Source organism: Anastrepha ludens, chromosome 4 (assembly GCF_028408465.1).
Source record: "Anastrepha ludens isolate Willacy chromosome 4, idAnaLude1.1, whole genome shotgun sequence".
NCBI lineage: Eukaryota > Metazoa > Arthropoda > Insecta > Diptera > Tephritidae > Anastrepha > Anastrepha ludens.
This window is the reverse complement of record NC_071500.1, coordinates 56,030,640-56,048,457: the sequence shown is the minus strand read 5'-3', so window position 1 is coordinate 56,048,457 and position 17,818 is coordinate 56,030,640. Positions and strand designations below refer to the sequence as shown.

The 17,818-nt window shown below is 39.5% G+C and overlaps 1 protein-coding gene across 1 annotated transcript in view; it reads right to left on the bottom strand.

Annotated features, from left to right (window-relative positions):
- Positions 1 to 223: 223 nt before the first annotated feature.
- The window catches only part of LOC128862410 (eukaryotic translation initiation factor 5B), a 138,660-nt gene continuing 121,065 nt past the window's right edge, over positions 224 to 17,818 (bottom strand). Inside the window, exons 8-9 of the mRNA XM_054101005.1 lie at positions 17,445 to 17,606; positions 224 to 469 (exon numbers count right to left, since the gene is read on the bottom strand). Coding sequence (XP_053956980.1) covers positions 362 to 469; positions 17,445 to 17,606 — 270 coding nt within the window. The 3' untranslated portion in view covers positions 224 to 361. The remainder of the gene's footprint in view (positions 470 to 17,444; positions 17,607 to 17,818) is intronic.

Here is a 17,818-nt window from a genome sequence, read left to right as displayed (position 1 = left end):
AGACCTCTTAGTAAGCAAGAAGTAACAGTTAAGTAATTGAAAGCATGTTTTGAACAATTGGATAAATATGAAAAACGTTGCGATTTGCATAATTTGGTTGGCGGAGACGAAAAAAAATGAAAAAGAAGAAGAAAACAAAAAGACTATATGCAGAAATCAATTTGAATAAAGGATGTTGTAAAATGAGCTTTTTGTTTGCTTTTGCTTTTTGTTTGTCTGTTCATCTGCTGCGCTGCAATTGCATATTATTTGCGTTTTTGTTTTTTTTTTCTTTTCTTGGCTTATTTTTTCATTTGTTGTATTTCCGCATATTTAATTATATAAGTGTTTAAATATTATTTATGTGCTTTGCTTTTTAAGCTTATAAAATTTCAAAAAGCTTCTTCAATTCAACCATAAGCGACCAATCAGCCTTAATTAAGTCATCACGGAAATAGTCCTTGCAGGCGTCGATACTCTGTCGTGAGATCTGTAAGCAGACAAGAAAAAGTGAAAGTTGATTATTATAAGAAGAACAGAGAGTTAGTTACAAGTAAGTTAGTCACTAAAAAAATAAATGATTAAATGGCAAATGAAATACATATACGTAGTAGCATGCTGTAAATTGAGGAGATAGTAGACTAATTAAAATAGACAGTGGAACTATATTCATCTTTTTTTTTTCAAAACGACGAGGCTTCGTCCATGGATTATCTTTAAGGGGTCTGGCGAATAATATCTGCCCTACACGCTTTCAGAAGTCTGCGTCAGAGTTTTTTCTATTTTATTTTTTAGAAACAAAAACAACACCATCATAATCCCAAGATCATAATGCGCATTCTCCGGTGGTCGAAACCAAGCCTCGTGCTATCAAAAGGCTTCACAACTTGCCAACCAATAGTACACCGCTTGCTTTCACCAGCGTTGAAGTTCAGGTGGCCATTAGGAAGACAAAAGCCGCCGAAGTCATTGCTCCCGAAGGTCTAAAACTGTTGACATTGAAAAACATAGTACCAACGGGAGTAGCTTATAAGTTTCTCAGAAAGTTATTTCTTTAACTTGTCTATTGTCAATCTTATTATATCTGAAAAGTGGAATACAGCTTGTACAGGGTGTGGCACTCGAAGTGTAACCAATTAAAAAGGCTATAAACTTGTATTACTTTTATTCAATTCAAGGTAAAAAATGTGTGAAAGTAATACGAAATTAAGAATCAATTTACTTTTGTTTGAAATGACCACCTTTTGCATTTTTGACTATGACCTTGAGACGGTCCAGAAACGAATCGCAAGCTACCCGAATGTGATTTGTAAGTATTTTGGCCCACTCGCGGACAATAGATTTTTTCAGTGCCTCGAGACTGGTAAATCTTTTAGTTCGCACCTTGCAATCCAAAATAGCCCAAAGAGAATAATCCATCGGATTCGCGTCTGCTGAATTTGAGAGCCATTATGTGGTCGTTGTGAAGTTCGGAACGTTGTTTTTAGCCATTCTTGGTTCACTCGAGCTTTGTGAGACGGTGCCGAGTCCTGTTGAAACGTCCATGGTCTGCCACCGAAATGATTGTTTGCCAACGACTTCAAAGCAACCTCCAGAATACTTTCCCGATAACATTTCGCATTTACATTGACCGCAGGCTCATTAAAAACGATTCCGTTACAGCAGCCCAAACCATTACTTGTGGCGGGTGCTGCCTCCTGGTGGCCAATTGATGACTAAAATTCTCGGTCGGTCAAATAAACTTTATCGTTTTGGGAGTTTACGAATTGCTCAATTTGAAAAACTTTCTCGTCAAACAAAGCAACTCCTTTGCTATCTCAAGTCTGGCTTCTTGCTGCTTTGGTGTGAGATCATGCGCCTTTCGGATCTTGTAAGACTTGACTTTGAGATCATTTTCCGGTATGCGGCGGATGTTACAGTCAGATATTTTTGGCACTTCGTAGGGGACTTCGCTCAAGTGGCTTCTTCACTTTTTGAAGAATTTCACGTGACGTTACAGTCTTTTGGTGGCCACCTGCATGACGTTTCGTGATACTACCAGCATCATTGTAACGAGTAAGAGTACGATAAACAAAAACTTTATTTGCTTCAAGGTGCTCGAGCTCACGAACAATCGCTGCTTGTGATTTCCCAGCCAAATATAATGCAATCACACTATTACGTTTGAAATCCATTACTGATTTTTTTTTTCGCTTTTACTCTCGGCAAAATGCTTCGGCTATCATTTAGCCAACTACCAGACAGCTGACGCCCGTGCATGAGCTGCGTGAGCGGTCTGAAGTTGGTTATGCTTCGAGTGCCGGATCCTGTACTTTATCTATAGGCCTCTTCTCTTCGCCATTTATCTGCTCGCTACCTCTCTACTTGGTTCACTTGACGATAAATTTGCATGTGAAAGCAACAACAAAGTTATCGCGGTAGATAACTTCACACAACTCGTATAAGTCTCTATTTTACGAACAAATGTAAAATGTTTATTCCAGCGCTGCCAAGATATGTTTATTTCTACCAGTTGCTTCATCTAACCTTGGCGAAAAGAAGAGGCCTTATGTTACAGCCCGTGATAAACGGTGGCACATCAACAGTTATACCAGTTTTGACAATTTTATTTTTCGTTTGAATGCTCATTTATTTTTTTTTTTATAAAAGTATAGCTGTTTAGCAAAATACATAGAAACATGCCAACAAAATTTTCCTGATAATTTCACGGCTTTTAATTAGAATTTCTAAAGCAGATGTTTTGTATGCAGTTTTATTGTTTACCATTAATTTTATTGTATAATAACAAAGTGCAAGTGTGAAGTTGGTAAACAATCCCGTTAGTTTTTAATAATATTTTTCCTGGACAGTATTGGACATTTTCTCCATATAAAAAGCAATGTCGTGTATTTGTGATTTTTTACTATACATATATATATATAACTAATTCGCGCGTACACCCTTTTTGGGTGTTTGGCCGGTGTTTCTTATTAAGATCAAATAAATAACGACTTAATACATAATACTTCAGTGTCTAAATTAATTAGGAGCATTAAACAATATAAAGTTATAAAATGAAAGTTGAGAGTCTTAGAGGTCATTCAATTACAGTAAGAATTTGTGAAATAGAGATTATGAGAAAATGTGAAAGAAACTCCCAATAAAAGTACATATGGATTAGATCAAGATTAGAGATGAAGTAAGAGAAGTAGTTAATGGCCAAGGAAATAGAAATGTGTAATAAGTAGCTTGCGCAATATACAATGCATATGTGACTATGTATGAGTGTACATATTATATATAGAAGTTGGCTAAAATGCACTAACAGTTGCCGGTTTGCTGCTGGTACCGCTCGCTTATTCGATGCTATTTGCTGACGTCAGTGCTCACCTTCTGCTTTATACCAGTCGGTCGTTGACATTTCAACCGGCTGGTTTGCTGCAATAACCCATTTTTCAGGTTATTGCATTTCTGTTCTCTTTTTCTCCTCTTCTAGTAATATATAAATCTACCCTTGTTCGCGCTATTTCGTTCTGTATGCATTCGCCTTAAGTTGAATTGACCTACATTTCACGCTGACTACCATTAGCATGAATTGAGTGCCATACACTCGTGCATACGTACATATGTATATATACGTATGTAGTTGTCAATATTGGAATGGCGCGTATTTCACCTTTTCGGGTTAAGTAGATTCTATTTTTAGCTGCTTCTGACCTAAAGACTACCAAAGAGGAAAAGCCGATTAGCAAACCCATCAGCGACTTTTTCCGGGGAGCGCAGTAACATTCGTGGAGATGCATTTTTATATATCTATTCTGGATAACTACTCTTATGTACGCCAATGTTAGGAAACTCTGGGGAATACACAAGCCAAAAAGCAAGCAAATGCGAATCTTTTTGGACACAATCGCCAAGTCTTAAAGTCAGGAAAGACTTAATCAGCAGTTAGTAGAATTTTGCGTTTTTATATTTCTATAAGAACAATTCCTTTGAAATTTAACTAAGTTGAATGTGTACATGTTTCGACGTGTGACATTTAAGCCGTCAATTCAGCAGAAAATATGTTTTTCTTCAGAAGATACTTTTATATTACGCGACTTTTTGTAATGGATGTAAACGACAAACAAAATAAGGAAGGCACTTACGAGTAGAGCCGCAGAGCCATAAATGGATGCTAATCAGCCATAGGGGGGAGCCTTTTAATTTTAAACAATACTTACTGTAATTCTCTCACTTTCCTCCTTTACCAGAATAAATCCAGGCAAGCTGTCAAGAAATGACACACTTTGCCTTAATTATATGGCATTATACAAGGTAGCGTAAAATCAGTGACCCTAGCAAAAGATTTATAACTTTTACAAATAGCGTATCGTGCCAATAATGTTTGACACTTGTGAACTAAACAGCTGCAATACACAAACAGATAGGCAATGTAGAGAGTAGAAGTAAAAACAAATTCCCATCATTCAATAGAACTTTTTTTTATTTAGTGTTCAAAAACAAAATTTGATGATTGATTTTGCACAACCTTGCACAAGATGGTTGCTACGTTTTCTTAGACAAACATACAGTAAAATTTGACGCTTCATATTATATATGTACTGTAACACTCAATTGACCTCTGAAGCTTCCAAAATAATTCTGGATCTTTATATTGTTTACAGGTATTACAACTCACTCATGATTAACTTATACACTGAAATATGTTACCAACTCGTTATTTGCTTGATTTAATTAACAAAAAATACGCATCACTTTACATAGAACCGTAATTTTATTACTCGCACGTAGAAAAAACCATAGAATGAAAAAAATAACGACTATAATTTTCAATGGTTGTTCTTCTTCTTCTTAATTGGCGCGATATCCGCTTACGCGATTTTTGCCGTGTTTAGCCAAGCGCGCCAATCGTTTATTTCTCGTGTTAATCGGCGCCAGTTAGGCACACCAAGTGAAGCCAAGTCTTTCTCCACCTGATCTTGCCATCGCAGAGGAGGCCTTCCTCTTCCTCTGCTACCACCAGATGGTACCACATCGAATACTTTCAGAGCCGGAGCGTTTGTACAGCTCATCGTTCCATCGACTGCGATATTCGCCATCGCCTACGTGCGAAAGTCAAAAATTCCGCAGAATTTTTTTCTCAAACACTCCAAGCTAGGCTTCATCGGATATTGTCATCGTCCACGCTTCTGCGCCATACGTTAGGACGAGCATGATGAGAGTCTTGTAGAGTGTTAGTTTTGTTCGCCGAAAGAGGACTTTACTGCTCAGTTGCCTACTTAGTCCAAAGTAGCACTTGTTGGCAAGAGAGATTCAACGTTGCATTTTAAGCCTGACATTGTTATCGGTGTTAATGCTGGTTCCTAAATAAACGAAGTATTTTACAACCTCGAAATCATAACTGTCAACAGTGACGTGGGTGCCGATACGCGATTGCACCGACTGTTTGTTTGATGGCAGGAGGTACTTCGATTTGTCCTCGTTCACCATCAGACCCACGCGCTTTGCTTCTTTATCCAATTTGGACTAAGAGCGCGGTTGTTAAGGCCGATGATGTCAATATCATCGGCATACGCCAACAATTGTACGCTCTTATAAAATATTTTGCTTGAGCGATTAAGTTGCATATAGGCATATAGGTAACTCCTTCTCTTCTTCTGTCGAATGCAGCTTTGAAGTCGACGAAAAGATGGTGTGTCGATTCTCCTTTCATGGGTTTTTTTCTAACATTTGGCGTATTATGAATATTTGGTAATTGTGGATTTTCCAGGTCTAAAGCCACACTGATAAGGTCCAATCAGTTGGTTGATAGCTTCAGAATAGAACCTTATAGTCGATATTTAGAAGACTAATGCCGCGGTAATTGGCACAAAGTCGTTCTTATGGATTGGGCAGATCACATTTAAATTCTAATCGGCAGATATGCTTTCATCCGACCATATTTTGCATAGAAGCTGATGCATGCACCTTATCAGCTCTTCGCCGCCATGTTTGAACAGCTCAGCCGGCAGTTCGCTGGTGCCCGCGGCTTTTTTGTTCTTTAGCCACGTTATCGCTATTCTCATCTCGTCATGGTCGGGTAACGGAACAACAATTCCGTCGTCAATGGTTGGGGTATCGGCATCTTCACATTCTCTGTGACATGTGAAGCTATCACTATTTATCAGGCCCGAGAAGTGTTCCCTCCATAATTTAAGTATGTTCTGGATGTCAGTCACCAGATCGCCGTCTTTGTTCTTACAGGAAAACGCCCAGCCCTTAAAACCTTCTGTAAGCTGCCGAGGAGGATGGTTCCATGTGTAGAAGTCCACGCAAGTGGGGAAAGTTACTGATCGCCATTCACTTGGGAATGGCCAGGACGATTCTTCTGCATATGGTTCAAGCAGCTCACAACGGCCGGGATTAGCCCACGTATCCTCTGGGTAGCTTCCGAACACCCGTTCGGGAGTGAGCTAACGTGAGAAGGCGAAACATTCCAGGAGAGCTGGTTGTGCGTTGGGTTTGGGACCCGCCACTTAAAAATCCCCCCCAATGAAAAGTTTGAAAAAGCCTCGGATGAGACCTCCCTATACTGATGACGACCCCTGCAAACGAAATAAGGAATATGATTTGAGGGCATGCACCTGGAATGTCCGGTCCCTTAATGGGGAAGGTGCCTCTGCCCGGCTGGTTGATGTCCTGGTGAGAGTAAAGGCTGACATCACTGCCATCCAAGAGATGCGATGGACGGAGCAAGGTAAGAAAACCATAGGACCTTGCGACGTCTACTACAGCTGTCATGTAAAGGAGCGCAAATTCGGTGTCGGATTTGTTGTGGGAGAGAGACTTCGTCGCCAAGTACTGTCGTTCACTCCGGTGGACGAGCGTCTCGCAACAATCCGCATCAAAGCGCGATTTTTTAACATATCGCTAATTTGCGCCCACGCCCCGACGGAAGAGAAGGACGATGCGACAAAAGATTCTTTCTATGAGCGCCTGGAACGCTCCTATGAGCGCTGCCCCCACATAAAAATCGTGCTTGGCGACTTCAACGCCAGGGTGGGCAAGGAGGGAATTTTTGGTCCCACAGTCGGAAAATTCAGACTGCACAACGAAACATCCGGTAACGGACAGAGGCTGATCGACTTCGCCGAGGCCCGAAACCTGGTAGTCTGCAGCACCAGATTCCAGCATAAGAAGATTCACCAAGCCACCTGGCTGTCTCCTGATCGAAAAACACGAAACCAGATCGATCATGTTGTGATAGATGGAAGACACGCTTCTAGTGTATTAGATGTACGTACGATCCGAGGACCCAACATCGACTCGGATCACTACCTTGTTGCAGCCAAACTGCGCACACGCCTCTGTGCAGCAAAAAACGTAAATACATCTACCTACGCAAAGAATGTTCGACATCGAAAAGCTGCAATCACAACAGACAGCCAGAAGATTCGCCACTCGACTCTCACTCCTGCTCTCAGAGAGTACTGCCCAACAAACCGGCATCCACGAACAATGGAGCAACATTTCTCGTTCTCTACGTACCGCCGCCGAAGAAGAAATCGGATTCCGGCGAGCCCGAAAAACAGTTGGTACGACGAGGAATGTCACGCTGCCGCAGAAAGAAAGGATGCCGCCTATAGAGCCACGCTGCGATCGGGCGCAACGCGAGCCATGTGGGATCGCTACAAAGAGCTGAAAAAGGAAGAGAGACGTATTATCCGAAAAAAGAAACGAGAGGCCGAAATACGTGAGTGCGCTTGAGATGCTGGCCAACAGGAACAACCCCCGAAAATTCTACCAGAAAGTTCGGCGGCTTACAGAAGGTTTTAAGAACGGGGCGTTTTCCTGTAAGAACAAAGACGGCGAACTGGTGACTGACGTACAGAGCAATCTTAAATTATGGAGGGAACACTTCTCGAACTTATTAAACAGTGACAGCTGCGCATGTCACCGAGAAAGTGAAGATCCCGATACCCCAATCGTTGACGACGGAATTGTCGTTCCGCTACCCGATCATGACGAGATGAGAATAGCGATAACGCGGCTAAAGAACAACAAAGCCGCGGGCGCCGACGGACTGCCGGGTGAGCTATTCAAACATGGCGGCGAGGAGCTAAGGTAGGAGGTAAGGTGCATGCATCAGCTTCTATGCAAAATATGGTCGGATGAAAGCATGCCTGCCGATTGGAATTTAAGTGTGCTCTGCCCAATCCATAAGAAGGGCGATCCTGCAATTTGTGCCAATTACCGCGGGATTAGTCTTCTAAATATCGCCTATAATGTTCTAGCGAGCGTATTGTGTGAAAGGCTGAAGCCAACCGTCAACCAACTGATTGGACCTTATCAGTGTGGCTTCAGACCTGGAAAGTCTACCATCGACCAAATATTCTCAATACGCCAAATCTTGGAAAAAACCCATGAAAGGAGAATCGACACACACCATCTTTTCGTCGACTTCAAAGCTGCATTCGACAGTACGGAAAGGAGTTACCTGTATACCGCGATGTCTGAATTTGGTATCCCCGCAAAACTAATACGGCTATGTAAGATGACGTTGCTCAACACCAGCAGCGCCGTCAGAATTGGGAAGGACCTCTCCGAGCCGTTTGATACCAAACGAGGTTTCAGACAGGGTGACTCGCTGTCGTGTGACTTCTTTAACCTGATGTTGGAGAGCATCGTACGAGCCGCAGAACTTAATCGCTCAGGCACAATTTTTTATAAGAGCGTACAATTGCTGGCGTATGCCGATGATATTGACATCATCGGCCTTAACAACCGCGCTGTTAGTTCTGCCTTCTCCAAACTGGACAAAGAGGCAAAGCGAATGGGCCTGGTGGTGAACGAGGACAAAACGAAGTACCTCCCGTCTTCAAACAAACAGTCGGCGCACTCGCGTATCGGCACCCACGTCACTGTAGACAGTTATAATTTCGAGGTTGTAAAAGACTTCGTCTATTTAGGAACCAGCATTAACACCGATAACAATGTCAGCCTTGAAATCCAACGTAGAAGCTCTCTTGCCAACAAGTGCTACTTTGGACTAAGTAGGCAATTGAGTAGTAAAGTCCTCTCTCGACGAACAAAACTAACACTCTACAAGACTCTCATCATGCCCGTCCTAACGTATGGCGCAGAAGCTTGGACGATGACAACATCCGATGAAGCGACGCTTGGAGTGTTCGAGAGAAAGATTCTGCGTAAGATTTTTGGACCTTTGCACGTTGGCAACAGCGAATATCGCAGACGATGGAACGATGAGATGTATGAGCTTTACGACGACATAGACATAGCGCAGCGAATAAAGATCCAACGGCTACGTTGGCTGGGTCATGTCGTCCGAATGGATACAAACGCTCCGGCTTTGAAAGTATTCGATGCGGTACCAGCTGGTGGTAGCAGAGGAAGAGGGCGGCCTCCTCTGCGTTGGAAAGATCAGGTGGAGAAGGGCTTGGCTTCACTTGGTGTGTCCAACTGGCGCCGGTTAGCACGAGAAAGAAACGACTGGCGCGCTTTGCTAAACTCGGCCAAAATCGCGTAAGCGGTTATAGCACCAATTAAGAAGAAGAAGAAGCTGCCGAACTTTATGGGGGATTGTTCCTATTGGCCAGCATCTTAAGCTCCCCCACTCACGTAATTCAGCCTATTGATTTTTCTTTCGGATAATACGTAGTGATCCCACATGACTCGCGTTGCGCCCGATCGCAGCGTGGCTCTATAGGCAGCATCTTTTCTTTCAGCGGCAACATGACATTCCTCGTCGTACCTCGTCAATGCTTATTCAGGGAGTGGAATATAGTAAGGGTAAAAATGCGAGTATGTACAAGTAAAATTAAATAGGAAATATGTACAACTTGAAAGAAAAAAATAGTTAATTACATATAACTGTACTAATAAATTGAATTTTGAGTGCAAAATAAATGCAAAACCTTTTTCTTTACACTTCAGTGATGTTTTTACTCTTAACTATCCCACCCTCTGCCTTTCAGCCACTGCCACGCTTAAATCAGTAATATTATTAAGGTTTTAAATCCAAGTTAACGCCTTTATATAAAATAAAAAAGCTTTTAACTTATAAAAAAACATTTTGCATCAACGCTAACCCGGTTATGTAACAATCAGCAGCAAACAATCACCTGCAGCAAATATTGTTCTTTCTTTTGTAATTTAAAATGAAATTATCCACAATAAAGAAGAGTTTAAACGAGAAAGTACAAGGACGAGCACATAAAGCATATTGGCTACTATTTCACACCATGACAGTGATCTCCTTCTACAGGCGCCAACAGGCAGTACTCACGCCGATTGACGTCACAAATGACAACAACAGCAACTGCTCCATTACCATAATAATTTCAAACAAAGCTTAAAAATAGCTCAAAAATTTGACTTTTATATATAATGTTCATACATATATACATATTATACTCGTACATACATATCGGCAGAAAGTCGGTGCGTATGAGTAACCCACTTCATCCTTTCCGCGTAACCGTTCTGATCCACTCAGTATATACATACAGACACAATCACTAACTTTATGGTATGCAGGCATATGAAAGCTAACGCCATCTATTGAAGAGCAAAACCAAATGGCTTTATATTTCAAGATAGACTCTATGCTCTCCGTTAACGTGCCATAATTTTAGGGAAACAATATAATTTCGTTTGGGTAAACTATATAGGCACGTGTGTATAATTGGCGCGTACACCCTTTTTTGGGTGTTTGGCCGAGCTCCTCCTCCTATTTGTGGTTTGCGTCTTGATGTTGTTCCACTAATGGAGGGACCTACAGTTTCAAGCCGACTCCGAACGGCAGATATTTTTATGAGGAGCTTTTTTTTTTATGTGTATAAATAGCCGAAACAAATATGGCTGGAGATGAGCAAAAATAAAAACACGGCTTCACTTAGTGTGAACACTGGCGCCAGTTAGTACGAAGAAAGATTTTTCTGCTAGAAAATTATTTGTCAGAGACAGGGATTCCTGTAGTTAAAACTCAGAATGTTTGTCATATTTGCCATATTGGAAAGACATTCAAACATAAAAAAATATACCACCAAAGTAAATCTAAAAGGAAATCAGCACAGCCTACCCTAAGTCCTAAAAACTACAATTCAAAATATTTATTTCAAACCATATTTCCTACGAAACTTTAACTAAAAAAACACTTCAACTATGTTCAAAATGAGACAAAATTAATCATCAATTTTGTTTTTGAATAACTAAAATACTAAATAAAAAAAATTATTTCAAGTGATGCACATTTGTATTTTAACCTTTACGCGCCATTGTTTGTCTCCAGCAGACTAGTTCACAAGGGTCAAATATGATTGATTTACGACTCAATTTATTAAAATTATAAATCTTCCTATAGGGTGATTAATTTTGAGCTACCATGTATTTGTTCTAAGCACTATTAAAGCGTCCTCCTACGATTTCATTTCACATGCACCCCGTTGCAAAAGTTATAAATCCTACACCACTTCACTTATGGGGTTAAGGGTAGTCAGAATTTTCAAAAAATTGGATTTTTCGTTTTGCATTTTCTTAAAGTATATCTTAAAAATATTGTGGCCCAGGAATAGATGACACATAAGTAATTAAATAATTCGTATAACTCTACATAAATCGATAGTAAAACTTCAAATGCGTTATTCTCACAACTTTTCAACTGGTGATGACTATAACTTAAAAACCGCTTGGTAGATTTAAAAATCTCAAAATTTGTTTAACAATTTATTGTCGGTTTTTTTTCTCGAAAATATGAAAAATATTTCTTAAGGCCGACACATTGTTAATTTTGAAAAAAAGCTTCAATCAGGCACAAGATTATCTATAAATAAAACTAATTTAAAATCAAGCAATTCACTAGCAAAATAAAATTATTGAAAATCATCATTTGTTCGGGTCTCTGACTACCCCTAACCCCTTATGAAAATTTCATTATACTGCAACAAAAACCATATAACGCAAAGTGCTAAACTTTGAAAAAAAAATTATTTAAATTATAATTTTTCTGGGTATACAGGTTTATAGTCCATAGTTGGTTTATAGTTTTATAGTTTTCAGTATAACAAAGTACAAGTTTCAAGTGACTACGAAATACCGCAGATTTTTGGCAATTATTGAGTTGACAGTGTTAGGCTTTTTCTTCCATATAAAATAAATTCGAACATGTACTTGCCATCTGTTTAACCCTCATCCGTTGTTGGTATGCGCGTGCATACCATTTCACTTTTTGAAACTCTGTTTAATATAGTAAATATTCATCGATTGATTTGAATTTTTGTCCAACTAATAGGACTATGAATAAGTTCGGTGCGGTTTTACAACAGATGGCGTAACTTGATTATTATTCCATCGATCCACATTTCCAAACATTCATTGGAGAGCTACTGTCGTAAGGCACAAACGTCAGTATAAGTTTTTTATTTGAAGCGTAAACAACAATATTTTTACCACACTTGAAAATGTCGAATTTCGTGCCAAATAATGTGTTTTTGCGGGGAATTCTTCTTCATTATTTTAATATGAAGAAAAAAGCAGCCGAAAGTCATCGTATCTTGGTGGAAGTTTATGGTGAGCATGCTCTATCTGAGCGAACGTGCCAGAAGTGGTTTGCACGCTTTAAAAGTGGTGATTTTGGCTTGGAAGACGAAGAACGCGAGGGTGCGCCGCCAAAGTTCATGGATACCGAATTGGAGGAATTGCTCGATCAAGATCCGGCTCAAACGCAAGAAGAGGTTGCAAAAACTTTGGGAGTTGATCAATCAACCATTTCCAAACGTTTAAAAGCCATGGGAATGATCCGAAAGGTAGGCCATTGGGTGCCGTATGAATTGAAGCCAAGAGACGTTGAACGCCGTTTTATGGCATGCGAACAACTGCTTCAACGGCACAAAAGAAAGGGTTTTTTGCATCGAATTGTGACTGGCGATGAAAAGTGGGTCCATTACGACAATCCAAAACGTCGGGCAACGTATGGATACCCTGGCCATGCTTCAACATCGACGTCGGCGCAGAATATTCATGGCCTGAAGGTTATGCTGTGTATCTGGTGGGACCAGCTGGGTGTTGTGTATTATGAGCTACTAAAACCGAATGAAACGATTACGGGGGATGTCTACCGACGACAATTGATGCGTTTGAGCCGAGCACTGCGAGAAAAACGGCCGCAATACGCCGATAGACACGACAAAGTTATTTTGCAACATGACAATGCTCGGCCACATGTTGCACAAGTGGTCAAAACATACTTAGAAACGCTCAAATGGGATGTCCTACCCCTCCCGCCGTATAGTCCAGACCTTGCGCCATCCGATTACTATCTCTTCCGATCGATGCAACATGGCCTGGCTGACCAGCACTTCCGTAATTACGATGAAGTCAAAAAATGGATCGATTCGTGGATTGCGGCAAAACCGACCGAATTTTTCACAAAGGGAATCCGTGAATTGCCAGAAAGATGGGAAAAAGTAGTAGTAAGCGATGGGCAATATTTTGAATATTAAATTTGTAATCATTTTACGTCAATAAAGTTTCAAATTTCGAAAAAAAACCGCACGAACTTATTCATAGTCCTATTAAATATTTTAGCAAGTATTTCTACTACATTGAATGACAGATGGCGTTGCGGGCTGTAAGTGCCCCAACTAAAAAACTTACATATCTGTTGTTGGTATGCGTGCGCATACCAGTGTCAAAGATAATGGGATGACTTTTTGTACCGGTACATATTTGAGTGTTCGTTAGCTTTTTTCGCATGTTTTCAGAAAATTTCTCTATCAGTACGTTCTGTTAAGAAAACCTTACTACTGTAGGGAAAAACTTAGTAATTTCCAAATGTTTATATTTGTTATCACAATCAAAATTCCCATTACACTTACTTTACCCAAGTATACGTCACAGTGCTTTTCCAGTCTTATCAGTAATAAAATTCCGTCCCTTATCTATTTGTTTTCCCAAAATATAGAAGCAAACAAGTATTGTCATGTTTTTCAGGTAATATATAGATCTATTTCCTAAGTACAGATCAGTTACGAATCCTCTCTTCTCTTGAGAACACTAGACTTCGCATTGACATTATAACCGTGTATATATATTCTATTGTCTTTTGATTTTATTATAAAATAAATAAAAAAGAAGAAGCCAAATTTGATTACTTTTTACAACAAAACTAAAGGTGGAGTAGATACGCTCGACCAAATGGTAGGAACGTTTCGATCAAAGAGAAAAGTTAATCGTTGGCCAATGGCTCTCTTTTGCAATATGCTAGATATAAGTGCATTGAACGCATATATTATTTTCACCCATATTTTCTCTGATTGGAATAGAAAAAAAACAAATATTAACATTCGTCGTAGATTGTTTCTTGAGGAATTGGGTGAAGCACTCACAGTTCCATTTGCTACAAACCGTAGTCATCCACCACGTATGTCACAGCAATTCCATGCTGAATTGCATCCTCAAACATCAATGTCTCATCTTCAACCGAACAACAAAAGAGGCCGATGTTATATGTGTTCCAGTAAAAACAATCGTAATGTTTTCGCTTCCCGATGTGAAAAGTGTGCGAGATTTATCTGTGCTAGTCATAAATATTCAATTTGCCATAATTGTACCTGTCGAATAGTTTCAAATTGAATTTTTACGTTTCCTAAATATTTATTCTTTTTTCGCATTTTTGTTTTCATTTAACATCGTTTTGAAATTAAAAATCATTGTATTAATGAGGAATGAATAAACAATAAAAGTCGTGCAAAAACTGTATGGGTCTGCTTTTTCTTTAATTGGATTTTAATCCTGTATTCGTGCGCATACCAAACAACGTATATGTAATACGAATTCTAACAACCGATCAAATCAAATTCAATTTTAATTATAAGAATTAGGTAACTAAAATATGCATAACGATATACGAAAGAGGCTGAAGAAGGTTGAAGTTTTAAAATTGTTCTTCCCCGGGCCCGGAGTTTTCAGAGGGGCCCGGACTCGAGATTATACGTATTTATATGAATTAGACATCATTTGAAAGGGCCCGCTTTTGCAATTTTCCCCCGGGCCCGGATATGCTCTCTACGGCCATGCATGATATTAAGTGAAGTGTGTGCCATTGAAAGTTACAACTTTACAGAAATTCGAATTCTTTTGACTTCATCCATTCATTGAGCGAATTTTCGATGCTCTCGTAAGAATGAATTGCTCTCCAATAAGGGCTAACTGCATTGATCGGAACAGATGGTAATCCGAAGGGGAATACGGCGGGTGGGTCAAGATTTCCCAATTCAGTGCCTCTAAATATTCCTGGACCGATTTAGCAACGTGTGGCCTGGGGTTGTCATGCAGCAAAATCATTTTGTCATGTCTACCGTCCCATTCCGGCCACTTTTTTTTTGAAAGCTCGATTCAAATGCATTAACTGCAGTCGGTAACGATCTCCACTGATGGTTGCAGATGGTTTAAGAATTTCATAATTGATGACACCTTTCTGATCCCACCAGATGCACAACATAACCTTTGAGGAATGGATTTTTTTGTTTCGCTGTCGATAGACTTAGTTAACCCTGTTATCATAATATATCCATTTTTCATCGCCAGTGACGATGCGATGCCGAAAACTTTTTCTTTTCAGCCGTTCAAGAATCATATCACACGTCACCAAACGTCTCTCGACATCCCTCTCTTTCAATTGATGTGATACCCAGGTTACTTGTTTTCTCGACCATTCCCATCGCGTGCAAATCTTTACCGACGGGTGATCTGTCAACATCCAACTCTTAGACATATCATTAAGGGTTCGACATGCGTTTTCTTACAATAATGGTTGTAGTTGAGTAGCTTCGAATTTTTCCGTGCCCATTGCGATCTTTATCACTCACGTCGAAATTGCCCCTCTTGAAGCGTCAAACCATTCTTTACAAATTGTGTTACCGTAAATATTGATAAATGTGCAACACGTTTCAACTGCACTGTTCTTTAAAAGGTAATAATGAAGCATGGCTTCCCGGCAAATCTGTTTTTGTGGGACGAACGTAGACATTTTGACGTCAGATAAAAAAGGATCTTTTACTTTACGCTTCAAACGAATGTGAGACCTCACATATACACCTTCAAATCACCAGTATACTCGTATTACTAGAAACAGAACATTTGGTGAAGCGAGTGCCAGCATATGGTACACAGCTCCTTTGTATTAACTAATTTGACAGAAATGCTAGAGTAGCTTCTAACAGCAGATGAAATTTCATTTTTGGGCAACACACGATGAATGAAGAATAGAGAACTTATAGAAGTTTTCAAAAACAAAACTACTACCGGTGCACTGGATTATTGGGCACACGGCCGAAAGATTGAGAGCTATGCATGATTTCTGTAGAAGATGTAGAGATGAGAAAAACGTAGAGTCCATTCAGATTTCTTAGGAACCACTGCTTTGGGAACGTAAGCAATTTTGTCTCGCTCGCGGGACTGACTGGTTTCGCCGGAAGATCCGAATGATTTAAAGACATGTAGGGATTATTTTGGGGAAATATTTCCTGGATACCGCAACGGCTTTCAGTTGTCAACAAGTGAACTCTAAGAGCAGCCCACCTAACCTAACCTTAGTAAAATGCAAATTATTAAAAACTTCCCGGAGCAACCACCAGGTGTCACTCAAAGTCAAGTGATTTGAGTTCTGTTCTGCCATATCTGTGATGAATATTTACTACCAAATCATCAAAATTTTATCGTCATTGCTCAACGTTTAAGCAGTATTAAGTAATAAAAGTTACGCCGTAGTTTGAAACAAGGAGTTGGTATTAAATTTTGCGTTAAAAATGCAATGGTCCCAAAACCTTAAAAATATTGAGAAACTGTTTCGGTAATGATACTCTAAAGAAAACAGCCGTTTACGAATGGCATGAACGCTTCAGAAGAGATCGTTAATTTATCCAGGGTGACGGCGGCAGGCTGTCGCCATCGAAAGCTGTTGAAAAAATCAATATGAGATGCATTGATCAATAACCGCAAATTAACCATCATAGAGCTGACAAAGGACTTGAACATTGCTTATGGATCAGTTCAGGACAGTAGTTGATAATTTGGGTTTGTGCCGTGTTGTTGAAAAGTTGGTCGTTGGTACCAAAAGAAGTGGTAGAAAAATCGAAGACGGCTCTGATAGCTATTCCGAAAATAGAGTTCCAGGAATGTTTCGAAAACTGGATCAAATGTTTTCATAAGTGCGTTGCAGTCGATGGGTAGTACTTTGAAGGCGATAATATCACTTTTGAGGAATAAACTTGTGTTTGAATTTTCTGAATGTATTCCGGGAACATTTCGCTCAAGGTGATATGTTTGAAGATGACCAAATGATTGAATATTTTACATTATAAGTAACTGGTAATACTATTACCAATTAATGAAGAAAATAAAATCGAGAATTTGATTTATATGTATATGTATGTCAAATATATTTATGTATATAAATACTATGTACTTAGTATTTTCGAACTTACCTTGCTCACAAGCATATCTTCCGCTTCGAAATGGCGTCCAAACATTTTCGGTGATTCACCAGGAATCGGTTCAATTTTTATGCAAATCTCTTGTCCTTTCCGTGCGCTCTCTATTTGCTTATGATTCGATTCAATTGACGTAACAACACCAATGTCAACAAACTGTTAAGGAATAGTAAAAAAAAATATTTTTGAATTTTTAAGTTGCAACCACCATTTATTTAATTTTTATTTTTTAATACCTTATATACAGAGTCTTTTAAAAGATGCACCTAAAAGTTATTTTAAAATAAAACATGTAAAAATTTAATTTTTTCCAGAATTCATCATTTTTATTCAAAATACGGCTCTTATCAATTACCCCCAATTTGGGT